The sequence below is a fragment of the Emys orbicularis genome, chromosome 5 (assembly GCF_028017835.1).
Source record: "Emys orbicularis isolate rEmyOrb1 chromosome 5, rEmyOrb1.hap1, whole genome shotgun sequence".
In the NCBI taxonomy this organism is placed as follows: domain Eukaryota; kingdom Metazoa; phylum Chordata; order Testudines; family Emydidae; genus Emys; species Emys orbicularis.
Window position 1 is genome coordinate 87,796,425 of NC_088687.1, and position 20,993 is coordinate 87,817,417.

Genomic DNA, 20,993 nt, shown 5'->3' on the forward strand with positions numbered 1-20,993 from the left:
GGTGGGAGGCTGAGGCAAATCGCCTGGCCACTGATTACGCACAGCCAGACACCAGGGCGATTAGAAGAACACACCAGGAAGCACTGCGCATCAGAGAAGCTTTGAAAACCGGTTTCATGACTGGCCAGGCTACGGTGTGAAAGTTCTGTTTGTTGAAAACCCGCCCCCTTGATTGACTCATTCCCTGTAAGCAAACTACCCTCCACCCTTCGATCACAGCTTGCTTTCAAAGGAAATAAAGTCACTATCGTTTAAAAATCATGTATTCTTTATTAATTGATTATAAACATAGGGAGAGAACTGACAAGGTAGCCCGGGTGGGGTTTGGGAGGAGGGTAGGAGGGAAGGAAAAGGCCACTAAAAAAGTTCAGTATAATGACAGCCTTTTTGTTGGGCTGTCCACTGGGGTGGAGTGGGAGGGTGCACGGAGCCTTCCCCCCCCCCCCGCGTTCTTACACGTCTGGGTGAGGAGGCTATGGAACATGGTGAGGGGGGAGGGAGGTTACACAGCGGCTGCAGCGGCACTCTGTGATCCTGCTGCCATTCCTGAAGCTCCACCAGACGCCGGAGCATGTCCGTTTGATCACGCACCAGCCCCAGCATTGCAGCCTGCCACCTCTCATCTCGAGCATCCCTCATGACCTCACGTTCACTGGCATCTTTCCTGTACTTTGATACCGTGTCCTTCCACTCATTCAGATGAGCTCTTTCATTGCGGGTGGATTCCATGATTTCAGAGAACATTTCGTCTCGCGTCCTTTTTTTTCCGCCGCCTTATCTTGAGATAGCCTTCGGGACGGAGGAGGGAGGCTTGAAAAATTTGCAGCTGCGGGAGGGAGGGAAAAAAGGTAGAGAAGTATTTAAAAAGATACATTTTACAGAACAATGCTTATACTCTTTCACGGTGAACAACACTATTCACATTACATAGCACATGTGATTTCAGTACAAGGTCGCATTTTGCATCTTAATATTGAGTGCCTGCGGCTTTGGTGTTAGAGAGCACAGATGCAGGTCCGGGCAACAGAATTCGGCTTGCATGCGGCCATGGTAAGCCATTGTCTTTCGGCTCCTTTCCCACATACCAAGCAAAGCCTGTTGAGTGCTGAGGTTTTCCTGTTAACGTGCAGCAGCAGAAACCAAACTAACCCCCCCCATCCAATTCTCTGGGATGATCGCTTTATCCCTCGCCCCACCGCGTGGCTGGTATCAGGGAAGATCCCTGCAGAAACCAAACTAACCCCCCCCCTCCAAGTCTCTGGGATGATCGCTTTACCCCTCCCCCCACTGCATGGCTGGTATCAAGGAAGATCTCTGCTAGCCAAACGCGAAAAGCTCAGCGCCAATTTCCCCTCCTTCCCCCCCCCCCCCCCCCCCGCGCTTGGCTAACTGCAGGGAAGGATTTCTTTTCAGCCACAGGCAAACAGCCCAGTAGGAACGGCCACCTCTGTCCCCTTAATTAAATTCCCATATTTCATCCAGGTTACCATGAGCGATATTACTCTCCTGAGGATAACACAGCGAGATAAAGAACGGATGTTGCTTGAATGCCAGCAAACACCAGGACCATACGCTGCCAGGCTTTGTCATGCAATGATACCAGATTATTTGCTACTAGCATGGCGTGGTCAAGTCTCCTACCATGGAGGACGGAATAAGGCTGCACTGCCGAGAAATCTTCTGGAAAGGCTTTTGGAGTACCTCCAGGAGAGCTTCATGGAGATGTCCCTGGAGGATTTTCGCTCCATCCCCAGACACGTTAACAGACTTTTCCAGTAGCTGTACTGGCCGCGAATGCATCCCAAGTCTTCAGGGCAAATTAATCATTAAAAAACGCTTGCTTTTAAACCATGTTTTATATTTACAAAGGTACACTCACCGGAGGTCCCTTCCATGGCCTCATTGTCTGGGGGTTGGGAGGGTACTTCAGTCAGGCTGAGAAAAAGATCCTGGCTGTTGGGGAGAACGGAGTGCTGTGTGCTCTCCGCAAGCTCGTCGTCATCCTCCTCCTCCTCATCTTCCCCGTCCGCAGAATCCTCAGGCATGGCTGAGATTACCCCTGTCTCGGAATCCACGGTCAGAGGTGGGGTAGTGGTGGCGGCCCCCCCCTAGAATTGCATGCAGCTCAGCATAGAAGCGGCATGTCTGCGGCTCTGACCCGGAGTGACCGTTTGCCTCCTTTGTTTTTTGATAGGCTTGTCTGAGCTCCTTAACTTTCACGCGGCACTGATATGAGCGCCTATTGTGGCCTCTCTCCATCATGCCCTTGGAGATTTTTTCAAAAGTTTTGGCATTTCGTCTTTTGGAACGTAGTTCTGCTAGCACTGAATCCTCTCCCCATATAGCGATCAGATCCAGTACCTCCCGTACGGTCCATGATGGTGCTCTTTTTCGATTCTTGGACTGCATGGTTACCTGTGCTGATGAGCTCTGCATGGTCACCTGTGCTCTCCACGCTGGGCAAACAGGAAATGAAGTTCAAAAGTTCGCGGGGCTTTTCCTGTCTACCTGGCCATTGCATCCGAGTTCAGATTGCTGTCCAGAGCGGTCACAATGGTGCACTGTGGGATAGCTCCCGGAGGCCAATACCATCGAATTGCGGCCACACTAACCCTAATTCGAAATGGCAATATCGATTTTGGCGCTACTCCCCTCATCGGGGAGGAGTACAGAAATCGATTTTAAGAGCCCTTTATTTCGAAGTAAATGGCTTTGTTGTGTGGACGGGTGCAGGGTTAATTTGATTTAATGCTGCTAAATTGGAATTGAACTCATAGTGTAGACCAGGCCTTAGAGGTGTTTTACAGAAAGAATCTGTAAGATTTAGACATAAATGGACATGCGGAGTCAGAGATGTCAGAGTCCAAGATGATGCCCTGGTTATGGATTTGAGTGGACAGGTAGAATGGTGGTGATGTCCTCAATGATCAAGAAAGGAGATAGCAAGAAGGATTTTCTGGAAAGGGAAAGGAAAAGATTAAGAACTCTGTTCTAGCCATGTTGAGCTTGTGCTGACAGATATGAGGAGATGTCACCAAGCATAAGAACATCTGGGACCAGATCCTGGGCCCATGGGTGTTCTAGGCTGCCAACACTTCCACATCACCATCGGAAGCTCAGGCTGGGTTTCTGCTAAGGAAGTCTGTGAAGCTGCATGCTGCAGGATGTGCACCCAGAAGGGCCTGAGTGGTAGCCCCCCACAGCCCACTGATTGGCTCATGCTGGTATATAAACCAGGAAGTCATCATAGCAAGCTATCTGAGCAATGATGCAAACTATTTGCTTGCTTCTGCTCCAGACCTTGCCTTGCTGTGAGCCACAGACTCTGCTACTTGCCTCCTCTATGACCCTGACCCTGACTTCAAAGCATCCTGACCCTGCCTGACCTGACCTGACCCTGACTCTGCTACTTGCCTTCTGTCTGCAACTCAGTTCCTGACCCTAACTTCCTAGCATCTTGACCTGGCTTGACCCAACTCTGCTACTCATCTCCTGATTGCAACTTGGTAATTGACTCATACATGCAGGCTGTCCCAGGCCCAGCCCTGACACAGACAGGCTGAGATTTTAGTTTGGACAGAAAGAGACAGGTCTGGAGCAAAGAGGTACATCTCTAAGGACTAGTCTACACTGGCAATGTTAAAGCACTGCCATGGCTCTTCCAGCACTCTAAAAAAACCACCTTCATGAGGGGCATAGCTTCCAGCGCTGGGAGCCATGCTCCCAGTGCTGGTGCACTGTCTACACTGGTGCTTTACAGTGCTGAAACTTGCTGCGCTCAGGGGGTGTTTTTAGTTGCAACGCTGTAAAGTGCCAGTGTAGACAAACCCTAAGTTGTAGAGATAGTAGTTAAATTTGTGTTTGTGGATGAGATTACCCAAAGTAAAGATATGGTGTAGAGGGAGAATAGAAGAGGACAAAGGACAGAGCCCTGTGGAACCCTCAGAGAAAGCTGAGGATATCCTCCAAAGGACCCTCTGAAGGAGCAATTAGAGAGGTAGGAGGACAACCAGGAGAGAGCAGAGTCATAGAAGCCAAGGGAGGACAAGATTTCAAGAAGAAGAGTATGGTTGACTCTGTCGAAGGTGGCTAACTGGTCAAAGAGAATGAGGATGGAGTTCTGATCCTCAGCTTTGGCTAAAAGGTCATCTGTAAAATTATGATAATACTTCCCTACATCCCAGGAGTGTTTAGAGGCTTAATTAATTATTTTTGAAGCCCTCAGTTCTTCATCTGAAATCCATTACAGAAACAAAAAATATTGTATAATTATTAAAAATAATTATTAAGATCCTACATGCCTAAATTTTCCAAACCCTCTAACTTTTTCACCCACAGTTCTGCAAAAACTCACATTTTTGAGTGCAAATGCTTCTGTGCATGAAAACTAAGCAGCCAGACCTCTAACTGCTTGACAGTACTGCAAGTACTGTATGTGTGTGCAAGATCCACAAGCAGTTATGTGTGTAATATTGTCAGAGCAAATGTGGCATCTGTGCTGAGGGCACTTTGAAAATTTGGCTCGTATTATTTTGGGCTTTGCTGATGAAGAGCCAGTAGAGGGAGCATGAGTGTTTTACACTTAAATCAAATAGGATAAGAAATACAGTCAAAACTACTAGTATGCTGTGAGGCAAAAGTGCCCATTCCCTGAAGCTGAAAAAAGTACCTTTGCTTATAAGTCATCTGTAAGAATTTTGCAGTAAGAATCACTTGACCAACAAGGACCATCTCATAAGTGATGCTCATCAGCTTTCCAGGAGTACATTACTGTATTGTCTATCACTGTGCCCATTAATACTGACATCTGGAAAAGATTTTGAAGGCACTATTCAAATAAGTTAGGGCTCTGGGGGTTAATAGGCCACTGGAGGGCTTTTGTGTGTCTTCTGGTGAGGTTTAGGATTTGGTCAACTAGCTCATCTCACAGCTTCTTGTGGCCAAAGGTCCTGCTGCCTGCTCAGCATGGCTTAGGTGCAGGCAGCGAGCTGGTACGGAACTTACTCCATAGCTGAATCTGGTCCAAAGATCTTTATTGAGTTTTCAAAAATGCATCACACTGGCACACGCAGTAAACCCTCTGCTCTTCAACAGGTTCCTAAAAAAACTACCTTATCCTGCCATATGTTTTCCAGGCTGCTAACCATCATCATATACTGGATTACAACAGAGTATGAATTAAATTAAAAGCAAACATCTGAGACACAACACAAACATTTGAAATGAAGACATGTAATCAGGATTGCGCTGCAGAGACAACTTGCCTGAAGCAACAAATACTCATCTAAGGGAACCTTGAATATCAAAAGAAAATAACATTTTATATAAAAAAATCATAACAAACCCCTTTGAAGTGATTCTTTATCACTTGCCTAAAAAGATCAACTCTTCTCTCTTTTCAATCTCCTACTATAAGTTGGTCAACAAAGTGAATTGCATCCTCTAGAGTGAAAAAGCAATGAGGTCTGGCCTCCTGTAATAAAATTGAGTCTGACCAGAAACAATGGGCCATATCTATGTAAAATGGATCATGAGTGTTTATTGGTTGTAGTAAAAGCCCCTCTGCTTTTTAACTAACGCTACAGTAAAATCATGTGTTAACATCACAGTTTGTGGAATCTTATGAGTGCTGTGTGTCTTAATTAACAATCCTATTCTCAGAGCTGTACAGACATTAATGATGGTGCTGATTCACCAACAAGGAAGCAAATCTATGGAGAAACATGTTGGTTTGTGCTGCATTTGGATGTACTGGAGGGAACCTATGTTTATCAAATTGAATAGGACAAAATTAGCATAGAAATAAATTAATTTTTTTCCAAGCTTTTGCAACAGTGTGAATTGAGTGCAAAACACTACTATTATGTTCACAGCATACACACAGAGAAATTAAATAAAAACATAGATTCTCTTGCAGGAAGGTTGCAGCATCGCACTTCATTTCTGAGAATTCAGAATGATAATACTCAAGAACCTGAAAACAGACTGCGCCCTAAGGCAGCAAGGCACAGTTCACCCGACCTTGCTTTAAGCTGGCTCGGTCCAGAATGACATTGATGGTACACTTTGCTCCAGACCTCCCTAGCCCGCAAGCAGGACTAGGATCCCCCCTCCACCACTACCACTCAGACTGATAGCTTGTGATTCCAACACAGTCTTCAATACACTAAAACTACCAGATCAGAATGCAGTAGTATAGTCAAGGGTAAACAAAGTTTACCCACTTCTCATTGGGGAATATGGAGTGTAGGTGAGTTTACCCATTTTTATTTATTTATTTATTTATTTATTTTTGTGCCACCACACCACTGCCAGAATGTTAGCATTTCACACCAGCCTTGCCCTAGTGTAACTGGTTAAATGAGTAGTAGGATGTTAGTGAATCAGGTTCTTTGTACTTAGCATTTATTCTTCATGTTCATCAACAACTTGTGAATGATCATAATTTTTTTTTGTGAGCACTGGCCGTGCATGTGGAGCTGTACAATCCATGCATAAAGGAAGTCCGAGTCCCTATCCTAAGAACCTTGTACTCTAAAATGAAATGAAAGACAGACATAATGGCGTTTAGACAGCAAAGCTGTAAAAATACCAGTGTCCAGATTATATTTCCTGAGACCCTTGGGGATCTACAAGGTTTGGGGAAAATCCCACTACCTGTTCTCCTGGGACTTAAATCCTGTCCCTGACAGGAAGATGTGGGGGAGGCAATCTCTATGAAGGGATCCTTACAGTAACATTCTCCACCAGAGTCCATTCCTGCAGATTTTACTGTGGGAGTGGATCATCCATCCCCACGATATAAGGGCTGGTCTCTAAGTGGTGTAAATTTCTTATTTATAAAATATATAAATGGATTATTGTTTAAAGACTCCATGGAAGAAGTGTGTTGTAAGGAGAGGTCTGAGAAAGTGATGGTGGATGTTTGGCCACTCTAATATACTCGATAACTTTAAATAAAGGGGGGGCAGGCTAATCATAATCAATTTCTACAGTGATTGGTGAGAACTGCCTTCTTGAATTAAGTGGTTTATTAATGCTAAACACACTGTGACAAATGTTAACTCTACAAGCAAAAGTGCATTTTCCCCTCTAGACTCTACAGAGTTGTTTTCAAGAGCAGCTGAGGCTCAAGGCCCAGGTGAGACTTCTGGAGTATCGTGTGAAACAGCAGCAGGTAAAAATTGTGCGGCTCTTACAGGAGAAGGAGATTCAATACCGTGACAATGGAGATGAAAACAGTGTTATTGACCTGGGAGAAAAAAGACAATACGCAGGTCAGAATGTATTTCTTCTTTTCACATTGTGTCTATTTGAACTAGTGTATATATGTTTCCATGGCCAGTGCAACTGAGACTCCAGCGTTACAGTCATGCTTTAAAATTCCCCCAAGAAACTGTCCCACCAAGACATAGCATTCAGCTGTTATCCAGGCCTTTGTTGTCTTGAGATCAGATTGTGCAATGCATTCTACATGGAGCTACACCTTGAAATGGTCCAGAAACTGAAGCTGGTGCAGAATGTTCCAGCATGATTTTTAAAATGAAATCTTGCCAGGAACATATTACACCTGTGCTCTAGATCTGTACTAGCTACCTGTTGGCTTCTGTGTAGATTTTAAGGTGATAACCTTAGACTTTAAGGTGACCTATAGTACCTAAGAAGCCTGACAGTTACCTATCCAAGAATCCACCTCTCCCCTATTGCGTTACTGCTACAGCTGCAGTGAATGATGGCATTCAAGATGGAGCTTCCCTCAGTATAAAATAAAAGGGGCTGTTTGACAGGGTGTTTTCCATGAGGGCCCCACAACTTTGGACCTCACTTCCCACCATCTCAGTCCAAAGCAGCTGCTCTGTTGACATTAAAATTCTAAACCAGGTGAAACGCTAATAAAAAAAAGTGTAATGAAGATATACCTATCTCATAGAGCTAGAAGGGACCCTGAAAGGTCATGGAGTCCAGCCCCCTGCCTTCACTAGCAGGACCAGTACTGATATTTGCCCCAGATTCCTAAGTGGCCCCTTCAAGGATTGAATTCACAACCCTTGGTTTAGTAAGGCAATGCTCAAACCACTGAGCTATCCCTCCCTCATATCAGTAGGGAAAGAATTTTCCATACTTTAAAGAACATGATACAAATAAAGGAATTAAAAAAAACCCCATAGCTATGGTCTGTTGTTTAGAGCCACATTCTTTAGGAATATAAACAGAGCCTGAGCTAAGAGACTGAAGAGAAAGGGCAAAGCCCTTTCAAACATGTTTTTAATAATATTTTTTCAGCTGAAGAATGAGTCTAACTCCCAACTGTTTTCAATTTAATTTTAGGAACACCCAGCAATGCAATACTATATGTCTTGATTTCTTCCAGAAGCATAGACACTAGCAGCTCAACCAGGACACATGAAGCAAGACCACATAGAACAATAAACGTTAATAAAACTTTAGAATCCTATTACTGGGTGACCAGAAGCCAGTACAGACTTCATATAATTTTTATTTGTATTTGTGACCTTAGATTTAGTTTGGCTGATGATTTCATTATTCAACTAGATTCTGGGCTCTACTCCAGCTGCTTTGTGCCAGCAGATCTAGCCCCTGCAGGATCCTCCCCACAAGTGCTATACAGCTACAATGGTAGGAACAGGACTACCTCTAGCATTGAAGAACACAAAGGTGACTTAAAGCCACCATTTCATAAACCGTCCTGCCCTGTGCTGAGCTCAGCTCAGCTGGAATGGAGGATTTGATCCTCTGATTTTTGCTACCTTAAGGGTATTGTTAAAATGAGACATAAATAACAGATAGTCAGCTAGGACTGCCACTTTTCTAATGGCTGGTAACCAGACCCTCAAGGCCCTGCACCCGTCTCTGCCTCTTCCCCCCAAGGCCCTGCCCCATCATTCGCCCCTCTCCGGCCTTCCTCCTGTAGGATTGCTGCTTCTGAGGTACATCTGCTCACACATCCTAGGGGTAATAAGCACAATCTGCACACACATAGGGGGATTTTCATTTACACTCATTTGAATTTCTTCATTTCCACACACATGCAGACAGTGGGAAGTTTGCTTCATTAGCACACTGGTTCTGGGGAGCAGGGGAAGAGAGCTCCCCCTTTGCACATACAGCTGAGGTTAAAGGGAGGACTCCCCCTACATTTACATGGCTGCCTAGATTGGAGGAGAGACTCCACTTATTTGCACTAGTACCTAAGAGAGAAGAAGGTCCCACTTGCACACACTTGCACACACAGTGGATGTGTGGAAGGAAGAGAAACAGGTGCTTCCCCATTTGCAGCACACCCACCCAGTTCCTGTGTCCCGCCAAACTCCAGGCTGAGAAACTTTCCGAACTTTCCCCAGTTGGGCTGTTGGGAGAGGGTGGGGCAGGGAGGGCTGCGGGCTGTGATTCGCTGAGTGGCAGGGCACTCAGCTATGATTGGCTGGGCTCTGTCCCCCTCCTCACGAGGGTGGCGTGCATTCTCTGGGTAAGCGTCTCTCAAATCAGCAGTGAGCAAGTTTTCACAGATCAAAAAAATCGGACATCAAGGCTTGTGAAATGGTACCTGGACACACAAGCTGAAACCCGGACTGTCCGGGTGAAATCCAGATGGGTGGCAATCTTATAGTCAGCTAACAGAAACCTCAGGTTTCTTCCTTTCACCCTTCATGGCCTGCTAAATCTGTGTCTAATATTAGCCAAGTCTAGACAAACACTAACACATGTCAACCAATTACCATCTCCAGTCCCACTGAAGGAGGAGTGAAAGACTAGGAAGGACAGTGGACATAGACCACCATACAATGACTAAATCACTGAAAATATTTTAAAAAGTGTAGTTAGAGACCAGATTTCCAAAGGTATTTAGGAGCCTAGGGATGGCAATAGGCACCTATTAGTATTTCCAAAGCTGCCTAGCCAGGTTAGATGCCTAATTCCCATTGAAAGTCAGCGTTAGACACCTAACCTGCTTAAGGGCTTGTGAAAATCCCACAAGGCACTAATCTGCATCTTTAGGCACTTAAATGCCTTTGTAAGCCTGGCGGAACGTGAATATGAATGCCCAATTGTCCGTACAGATGAGATTTTTTTTCAATTAAGAGCCTGATCTAAGTGCATCCTGTAACTGTTATTATTTTTTGTCTTAAAGTAGCATCTAGAGGCCCTAACTGAGAGCAGGGCCTCATTGTGTTAGGCACTGTACATAAACCTCATAAAGCTATGCAGAGCTTGCACTTTAAAATGGACGAGACAAAAGGTGGATGAAAGGAAGGCAGTGCTGAGTACCCTGAACTCCCACTGAAGTAAATCAGCAGGGTCTCTCAGCACAATTATAGGATCGGGCCCCATTTCATTATCTCTTCTAATATTCAGAACGTCATATTTCACACATTATTGCCACATTAACTAGCAAGATATGGAGAACTTAATTATGGTTGGGTTTTTGTCGTCTCTGGTACTATAAAGAAAAAGTCCCAAACATATCCCTCCCTTTCCCCATTTGTCCTGTCAACAATGCATCACATTCATTATTAAAACCATTCTGCCAGTGGAAGCAACCCATGCTGGGTGTGAAGCTCTGGTTTTGATCTAACATCTATAATGCTTACAGGACAGTGAGACTCTTTTAGGGCCTGAAAAATATTGTTACAGCTGAAGGGCATTTTAAGGTGGATAACACACCCATGAGAAGATATCTTAAAATGTTATAAATTGTCAGCCACTTGTTCTAGTCCAAGGCACCATACTAGCAGTCAAGGGTTCAGAAAGAGAAAAGCTTAATCACAGATTCATATTGAATATCTTCTGTTTCTATAAAAGATGAAGCTACTTTAATAGTTTTAAAGACATTTGTGTTGTAAGAGTACAGCAGGTTTGTTGCAATTCTAAATAAAATCTTCTCTTCCTTCTGTCACTACCTGATAGGGTGACCAGACAGCAAGTGTGAAAAATCAGGACAGGGGCTGAGGGGTAATAGGATCCTATATAAGAAAAAGACCCCAAAATCGGGACTATCCCTATAAAATTGGGACATCTGGTCACCCTACTACCTGAGTCCTAAAGGGCCAAATCTATCCATAATGTAGATCCATTGACGTCAATGGAATCATACCAAGAGTGAATTTAGTCCAGTGTGCCCAATATGCTCTCCTCTCTGCATGCTGCTGTCTCCACTGTTCAGCTACAGTTTCCCCATATCAGGGGAAGAGTCAATACAGACACAAGCAGTTTCTTAGACAGGAAGGTTTGGATGCTTGGATAGCCGAATTTCCAGTGTATATTATGTATATTCCATCCTACAGCATGACATGCCTTCTTATAATAAAGGCATGTCCTCCTCCCTGTGCCAACCCCTAAAACCAAGATTTCACCCCACAGTATTTGGGGGAGAATCTCCCTTCCTGCAATACTATTGGCCCCTTTATACAGGAGTAAAGGTCACTGGATTGCTGTATTTATTAAGAGTAATATCATTGTTGGTGGGGGTGGTTATGTATTTGTATAGCATCCACAGTTCACAGGGCATTTCACAGAAAAATGAGGCGGTAAGGTCCTTGCCCCACAGGGCCCAAACCCAATCCAGCTCTATAGTCATGCACAGGCATCTTCAAGGAGCTGAGCGCCATCATGCACAGTGGATGCAACTGGTGTTAGGTCGTCAAATCCTGCTCTTCCACCTGCGTAGAAGAGGAGGCAGGATTTTCCTTTTACTAAAAAGTAATGTAAATTAAGGGAGCTAGGTGCCAGTTCAGCCAAACACTTAAGCATGTGCTTAAAATTAAGCACATTCTTAAGTACTTTGCAGACTTGGGACTCGGCTGAGAAAATCATGAGTGTTTGAAAATTTGAGGCTATACTCTAAACTAGTGAAACATTCTTTACATTCCTCCCATCGACTGGCTTAGATCTTATTTACATTACTTTTTTCTACTATAGTCTGTTCAAACCCTAGCACAGTAATTTGTTTTCAGTATAAACTGTTTATTTTCTGGTCTAAAATGCACTGGGGCTTTCACAAGGGAGAAAGAAAATAGTTCAGAATGTTCTAAACTGGCCAGCAAATGCAATTAAAAAAACAAAATGTTGGCTGAATCCCAGCCAACGTGTTGATAAAGTTCTGAGAGGTAAATCTTACAGTTAATCACCTCTACCTTTGCCAGGAAAAACAGAAAGAGTTGAAAATTATACGTCTTTCCTGTGTAACTGACAGCTTGATGGTAGATTAGATATAAACAAAGAACTCTTTCATATAAAAATTAATTCCTACGAGGAAAAAAAAGATTATAGAATTATATAATTATTGTGCATTCATTGGGCCCGATTCTCCCGTTGCCCTGAACTTTAGTCAGTCACTTATACCAATGCAAAGTAAGAGCAAAATAGTATAAAATCACATGGGAACATTTTACACACTGGAGTAAGTGAGTTTGGACTTATTTTGTAAAAGGTGCAATAGTGTACCAGGTTCAATGTTTGTTATTTTTCTCCTAACAGTGATGATTCCGTCCTGCTGTTTGTGGCTATTCTACAATGAGCAAAATTCTGTAGCCCCCCCAGTACATGGAAATCCCACTGAAGTTAGTGGGTGTTTTTATATTTGGGGAGGCTGTACAAACATGTAATTATGGTAATTGATGAAAATGATAAAAACACAAAGATAATATGCAAGTTTTATATTTTTGCCATACATTGATTATGTTGATAAAGGTCCCTCTTTGGGAAGCTTGTTTTTACTAATAAGTACAGGACTGAAAAAATCTGTTTTCAACTGATATTTTGAAAGCAGATTGTGCAGAGATCTACAACGATGGACATAAACGCAGTGGATTTTACAAGATGAAACCTCTCCAGAGCCCAAGTGCGTTCCTCGCCTACTGTGACATGTCAGAAGGGGGAGGCTGGACTGTTTTTCAGAGACGTTCTGATGGCAGCCAGAAATTTGATAGGTAGGTGTTGGAGCCAGCAGTTATAGTTACAAACAAATCGCAGGCATCCAAGGCCAGGGGGGACCAAGTTAACCATTAACTCTAAAGCTATCCCTGTAAGGGACTATCAGCGGTGAAAAGAGAAGGATGATGGTTTTGTATGTAAGTCACCAGACTGGAATGCCAAAGTTCTTGGTTCAACTCCTGACTTTGCCTCAGACTCTGTGTGGCCCTGGGTAAGTTATTTAGGCCCAATTTAAAGTAGTTAAGAATGAACCCAACATTTAAGCATCTTTTAACAACAATCCACTGAAGCCCTTGAGACTACACCTGTGCTTTAAACAGGCACATATTTAAGTATCTTGTTGAATTAGGGTCTTAATTTTTTTGTTCCTCATTTGTAAAACAGGGATAATAGTAACTACCTCACAGTGTTGCAAGGATAAAATCAATAATGTTTGAGGTGCTCTGATACTGTGATGATGTGGGGGTATGTAAGTACCTGGATGCTGTACCTAGGAAAGGGGACAATATACCTAAATTGGATTTATGAGCTGCTGTTCCTTTCCCCATTTATCCTGTCCAAATGAATTCTGGCTATATCCTCTCTAATTAGAACACCCACTGATTATCAGGAACACTGGCCTAATTATTTGTAGTTAACACTACAGACACATTAAATTCTAACCATAGTAGGCCACAGCAAAAATGGTCATTTGCTGCACTGGGGTATTTTCTTTTACAGCAGTATTTGTGGTAATTCAGATGTTCATAGCACCACTGTCCCACTGTGTGTAACTAAGTTCATTTTCATGTCATTAATAAGCACTGCCATAGTATTTGACATGTTTAGAGTTCTATGCAAATACTAAACTAGGGAATCCTTTAAAACAACTCTGTGAGGCAGGTAAGTATATATTAAAAATAGTTGGAAAATGGGGGAGGAGAGAGTGTTCTGTGGAAAACCTGGTCTTTTCAGCAAAAAATTGAAAACCAAAATAAACCTCTACCCCGATATAACGCTACCCGATATAACACGAATTCAGATATAATGCAGTAAAGCCGTGCTCCGGGGGGTGGGGCTGCGCACTCCGGCGGATCAAAGCAAGTTCGATACAACGTGGTTTCACCTATAACGTGGTAAGATTTATTGGCTCCCAAGGACAGCATTATATCGGGGTAGAGGTGTAGTTTGATTCAGAAATTACGTTTCAGTGCCCCATAGGAGTGGTAATTCAGGTTCCTCATGCTTCTGTTCTCCTCTATAGGCCAAGCTCCTGGGTTGCGCTACATCTCCCATGATGTACCACAGGAATTAGGGAATCCCTGGCTGTGGTGCATCATGGGAGGTGGAGTCTGGCTGGGGAGCCCAACATATAGAGGAGAATGGGAACACGAGGCAACTGAACTACAACTCTCATGAGTCACCATGGTGGCATATCTGAAACAAAATATTTATGTACTTGGCTGAAATATTTCAATTTTTGGCTGAAAAACAAAATCTCATTGGTTTTCAGGCATTTTTGTGTGTGCATGGGTTTTCAGGGTTGGCGAGTTGTATGGGCCCATGGTGCCCGTGCTCCAGCAAAATTCAGGGCCATGGGGGCCTGGCTCCACCAATGTTTGGGGCTGGGTCTCTCCCCCGGCCCCACCTGCCACCCCTGCCTACCTCCCTGGAGTGTCCCTGCCTCACCTGCCCCTGGGCAGAGGGGGGTGGCTGCCCCCTGCAGCTCCGCGCTGCACTCCCTCGCTGGCCACTGCCGGCTAAGGGAGCAGTGCCAGTGGTAGGCTGATTGCTGTGCTTGCGGAGGAAGGGAGGAGGCGCAGCAGCATGGCAGGCCTCTCCCCCCCTCCCCCGGAAGGCGACTCTGAGGGGGCTTATCCTGTCTGGACATCCTGAGCAGCAGACTGGGGCTTGGGTGAGTGTCGTGCCAGGAGGGAGGGGGAGGAGAGGGAGGCTCCTCCCCCAGAGCTCGCTGCTGCTGGTGGGGAGAGGGCTGGGGGGAGTCCTCCTCTCTGGCCCTAGCCCCAGGGCAGCCTGCTTGCTGCACCCCAAAGTTTGAACTCCTCATACCTGGCCCAGCCCTACCCCAGAGCCCGCATCCCCAGCCAGAGCCCTCACCCCTCCGACCCCAACCCTCTGCCCGAGCCCCTCATCCCCAGCCCCACCCCATATCCCGCACCCCCAGCCAGCGCCCACACCCCCCTGCACCCCAACCCTCTGCCCCAGCCCTGAGCCCACTCCTGCACTGTGAACCCCTCATCCCCAGCCCCATTCTTTGCTTAGGAGTTGGCATTTCTTTCCTTTGTTCTTTATAAGTGATTCTTAGGGGTGCATTGCTGTGGGTGCTAGACTGTCTGATTTGTAGGCCTTGTCTGCACTTGGTTATTTTACACCAACAAAGCTGCATTTGTGCAAGCCCCTAGTGTAAACAATCCATGCCCAGTTAACCATGACTTGTGCTGGCACAGTTTATCTCCATGTGAAACCCCAGTGTGAACAAGCCCTTAGTAAGGTGACAACTCCACTTTATCTAAAAAATTAGTTTTATAAAAACAAACCCTTAAGACCCACAGAAAAATGTTGCCCCGTTATTCTTTTAAATTCCATTGAAAACACTGGTTTTACAGCAAGGACAAATTTCCATCAAGTGTTCGCAACCCAAACGTTACAGCACTGAGAACTTGGAAGCACCTTAATTGATTTTCATTGTCCAAGATAAGAGATGCACAGACTGTGAGAAAATCATAAATAGGTAAAGAAATACTTGTTTACAATATTAGGCTTTCAGGCTGGCCATGTCCCCAACAATAGAGTTTTGCTTTTACCTCCCTGTGCACATTAATGAAGCTTTACCCTTTTAGATTCCTTTCATCTTGGTTACTAGGCTGAAATAGTTGTGTAACAGTTAAAACAACAAATCCAGTTAAATTGGTGTACATCCCCAGTAGTAATGCTCTGCACAGCCATGTCAATAAGCCAGTTCTGCCTGCTCTCCAGCCTGGGAGAGGAAAGGAATGTCTTACCCCTCATCTCCAGCCCCACCCCAGAGCCCAAACCCCCAGCCAGAGCCCTCACCCCAGAGCCTGCACCCCAGCCTTGAGCCCCCTCCTGCACCATGAACCCCTCATCCCCATACCCCAACCCTCTGCCCGAGCCCCCCCACACCCCAAACCTCTCATCCCTAGCCCCACTCCAGAGCCCTCATCCCTAGCCAAAGCCCTCATCCCCCCACATCCCAACCCTCTGCCCCAGCCCTGAGCCCCCTCCTGCACCATGAACCCCTCATCCTCAGCCCCACACCACAGCCCTCACCCCCACACGGCAACCCTCTGCCCTACCCTGAGCCTCCTCCCACACTCCAAACCCCTCAGCCGCACCCTATTAATTTTGTGTAATAATAATCAACAATGGATAAATTCTTAATAAAGTTACCCAGAGAAAAAGAACAAAGTGATGCCTGAGTTCGACACCCAGCTTGCAAGCTGAAGTTATACAAAAGAAAGATGCGGCAAATCTAAAAGATAAGAAAAGGAGCTTCCATCAATCAAATCTATCAAGATGTACGTGGTTGGAGTACAATAGTGAATTAGACAGACAGAGCTTTTTGCCTTTGAGGGTTATTGATCCAAGAGTGCTTGGTTGTATCCGTATTCAAAAGAGTATTAATAAAGTTGATATTCTTAGTTAAATAAATTTTTCTTACAATAGTGATATTGTGTAATACAGGGAAACTGTTAAACATGTATTGTTTCCAGTCCATTTTTACATTATTTTAAAAATATAGATATCAGCTTACAAGGCAGGTGGGGGATGTGGGACTTGGACCTGTGGGGGAGTTTGGCACCACCAAAAATTATAAACCTGCCGCCACTGTGGGTTTTGTTGTGGTTTGTTTTATTTTATAAATAGGTTTTCAGGCATGAAGGGTCTATGAAAAAGTTTAAACTTTCTATGTAAAGCAGGTACTACTTGGGGAGAAATTATTTTGTTGAAAACCCAATTTTCTGGCAATTTTTTTTTTTGGACAAAAATTTTAACTAGTTTTAGTAAATATTACTATCCTGATTTTATAAATGGGGAAAACTGAGGTACAAAAAGGTTAGAGACACAGTAAGTCAATCTGGGAAAGGGAAGTTTAGAATTCAGCAGCTCAAAGTCCTGATTCCCAGCCCTGTGTTCAGTCTGCCAGACCATACTGAGTCCAATATGGTTTTAATATTGTTACATAATTCATACTCAGTTAACTTTAATGATGTTACATGCACTACCCTGTTACCCATATGTTCCTGATAATCTTTGCAGTCTCATGACCTAGTCTGTAATAACACACTGTAGTAAATGAAGATCTTTAAATGTCTGACACTTTGCTTACTTCTTTTAATTGTAGTGAGTACACCTTGTATTATCCATTATGTATATCATAGGGCATGCTTGGCTAGCCTCTTTTACAAACTCTTAAACCTCACTGCTAGATATCTCTACAGTCACCAGTAAACAATACTTTAACATACAGAAACACAAGTGAATCTTGAGGCAAGTTAATTATTAGCACATTTTCACAGTCATATATTGCCATTTCATATGACATAAGCTAGCAATATATTTGGTTTTATTGTCAGTTGATATCTACAGTAATTTTGTGTCTTTGCTCTATTTCACTAATTTATTTTCCCTTTTTAAATGCACTAAATACCAGTAGGAAAAGTGTTCTTCTGGAATTGTTGTACTTTTAATCTAAAAACTACTCAGCACATTTTATGTATTAACATAACTAGTCCTCACAATACCCTTGTGGGGGCGGGGGGTTGATCCTGAGAGAGGCTGAGCATCTGCAAGTAGGCGAAAAGTGAGCAATACTATTTTTATTTTTCAGATGGGGGGAAATAAGGTTTTGGTTAATTGATTGACTGAAATTGAATTACTGTGCCTTTACAGTGATGTAACTGAGATCAGTATTAACCCCAACGAGATTACAGTAAGTGATTTATACAAGACCACAGAAGGAGTGGGACACTCTCTTCAGGACACTCAGAACCATAAATCACTGTGTTACTCCTCTGCCTCAGCAAGTGAGAGCTTTGCTACTGCTAAACTGTATGTCAGCTCCCTGACACACCAGTGTCTCTGCCTTGGCAGCAAATTCCTTGAGACTCTGCCATTCTAAACCTTCCTTGCAGGTAATAATCAGTAAAACCTAGCTCCTGAGTTCCCCAGAGATGTCTTTCTGCAGTGTCCAGTCCCTCTTACAGAAGTTAAGTAAGTTTGCTGCCTCCAAGAGACAGTGTGCACAACAGCCTGTTAGGTTACCTGAGGACTCACTCTTCACTTAAATATAGCAGCAATGAAATGGGTTATAGTAAAACTAAGAATAAGTTGTTGTTTTTTTATTAATAAAGTACAGAGATTTAAGTGATACTAAGCAAGAGAAAAAGACAGGTATGGTTACAAACAAAACATGCATTTCAGTCACTAAATCTTTTAATTTTAGCAAGTTACAATCTTTGCCTAAGCAGTTCTCACTTACATCAGGTTACCAAAATATTTAGCCCTTCAGGCCAGGGGATAAAACTTGCAGAATCAGAGGGTAATATCCCTTTTGTTCCATAAGTGATGAATAACTAAGGGGTTCTCGCCCCTTCTTTTTATAGTCCAGGAAACCTTTGAAAAGCAAACACAGACAAAGTTCCTCTCCTCTCCTGGTGTGTAAACACCATGCTGTCTTCCTCATCGTCTGGTCAATTTTCTTTTTCAGTTGGCTTAATCACTTCATTTACTTTACCTGTAAATGTACTTCCATTGTCTCTGGCCTCTCCTTGCTCAATTTACATTGGAGACAAAGGTAAACAGGTGAAACAACATTCCTTTGTCTATTTCAAACCTGTTTATCTGCTCTACTCAGGTTGCTTGGTTTGAACATATTTTAGGAATATATTTCCAGCACATATACACAAGTCTTTACACACCGACTGCACATACATCACACAGTAATATTAGGGACCACTGTACCACCAGTTCTTACATAATACCTCACAAGACACTCTTTGGCTAAATATTCTGACAACAGCGTGTTGGGTGTGGCCTTTGCCTGTTGGCATAAAGGGGGCTCTTAGGGTCACTCTAGAGATGGAAAAATAAAGATCTGCTCAAGCCTAATTTTAAAGCCCAACCCAACCCTGACTTGACCACAGCCAATCTGAACCCAGCCCAAGCATGTGGGGTTGTTTCATACCTGACACTAGTATTTGGGTTTTGGCAGGTTGCAAGGGTCAAACCTCTGGCCCAGAATGCATTTTCTTTACTTTGTTTCTCCAGAGAGCCATTGAAGTTAATTACCCCAGCCCCACTCTCCCACCACAGCCCATCAGCTGCTCCCTGCCCCAGCCAGCACTGCACACCTGAAGGGTGGCCAGTTTCCCCCTCTCCAGGGCCACTCTCCCAAGACCTGTGTTAGTGCCACCACCTCAGCCTTGGAAGTCAGGCTGGTGGGCCTTCCCGCTCCCCATTCTCCGTGCCCCAGATCTATTTCCGAACGGCTCCTTCCTGTAGGGTCTGGCTGCATGCCCTGCCTGCTGGCCACTGCTGCCTCCCGGAGCTGTGCATGCTGTGGAAAAAGAGGCACGGCAACTTGTCAGCACAGCACAGTGAGGCGGCAGTAGCCAGCAGGAGTGGGGCAGGCAGCCACTGCTGTACCAACCTCCGATGCAGCTGGTGCTCAGAGACTGCCTGACTCAACTCGAGCCTGAGTGTCAGGTTGTTCTCCACCTGATCCATCCTGAACCCAGCACTTGTAGTCAGGGCTCATTGGATTTGGGGTCCATTGCAAGGCAAAGAAACAACCCATTTTGTCTATCTAGTATTTCTAGTACTCCATTCACTACAGTAATGTAGGGACCAGAGAGAGACTCAAAAGTGGCAGGGCCAATCAAGAGATGTGCCCCTAGCTCAACGGTGGGAAAAGCAGGGTGATGCTACAGCTTACAAAACAATAGCAGCTAGATCTGTGGAAGTTTCATAAGCTACTCAATCAAATCACAGAAGTTATGTTATTTCTGATGAAATGCTGTGTGCGACACACCTACACATAGACTTTCATGCTGTGGTCACCCAGGAAGTGTCTCTTCGTTGTACAATTTTGGGGGATGATTACTGGAATTTAGATAAGCATGTTATGCAGGAAGTCAGACAAAATGGTCATAATGATACTTTCTGACCTTAAAAGCTATTGTGGCTGTGTTTCTGGAGACCCAGCTCTAGTTTGGGTTTCAGCTGCCAGCATAAGAAACTAAGGACCTCCCACCTCCATGTGTGTAAATCAGAAGTAACTCCAGTTAAGTCAATACACTAGTTTAAAACCAGGGTAAGTGAGGTCAGAATCATGCCCCAAATAGTCATTTATTAGTGACTTGATATCATATAAGACAGTGACGTTAAAAAAATTGTGTAGTTCCTAGCAAACTTTTTATTCTCTTTGATTATCCCAAATCATTAGTTTCAATTTTATTTTCAGAGTCTGGGATGACTATGAACAAGGTTTTGGAAATTTTGTTTTGAGAAATGGTGAATACTGGCTTGGAAATAAAAATCTTCACTATCTCACCGATCAAGGTAAGACTTGTACAGAAATATTTTTCTTCCTTAGTGGCCTTTGCAATACAGGAAAATTTACCATCTGTTTCTGCTTTGCTCTTTCAGGACCAGGTTCTGATGCAATTTGCACTAGTGTAAATCCTGAGTCACACCACTAGTTTGAATGGGGTCGTTTAGAATTTACAGAAGTGTAAATTAGATCAGAATCTGGATCTCAGTTCCTAATAAAGGATTCAAACTCTCATTGGGCCAATGTGTCAATGGTGTGCAGAGAGCCTCAACAGAGCAATGCTCCGCAGTTCATAAGGCCACCGTCCCCCAAGCCCTCAAGTGGTTCTCAGATCCTTCCTTCCCCAAGCAGAACTGAATCAGTTTAACTGACAGTCCTGACCCAGTCAGTGAACTGCATCAGTTCCATTTAGTCAGGACATGTAGTGGCCACATATGTGACAGAATCTGACTGACAGTGCAGGTCT

At 44.1% G+C, this 20,993-nt stretch overlaps 1 protein-coding gene across 1 annotated transcript in view; it reads left to right on the forward strand.

Moving 5' to 3' along the window:
* Positions 1-20,993, forward strand: part of FGL1 (fibrinogen like 1) — a 46,770-nt gene that overhangs the window by 19,348 nt on the left and 6,429 nt on the right. The window contains exons 3-5 of the mRNA XM_065405639.1: positions 7,097-7,277; positions 12,785-12,947; positions 20,438-20,535. Of these exons, the coding sequence (XP_065261711.1) occupies positions 7,097-7,277; positions 12,785-12,947; positions 20,438-20,535 (442 nt within the window). The remainder of the gene's footprint in view (positions 1-7,096; positions 7,278-12,784; positions 12,948-20,437; positions 20,536-20,993) is intronic.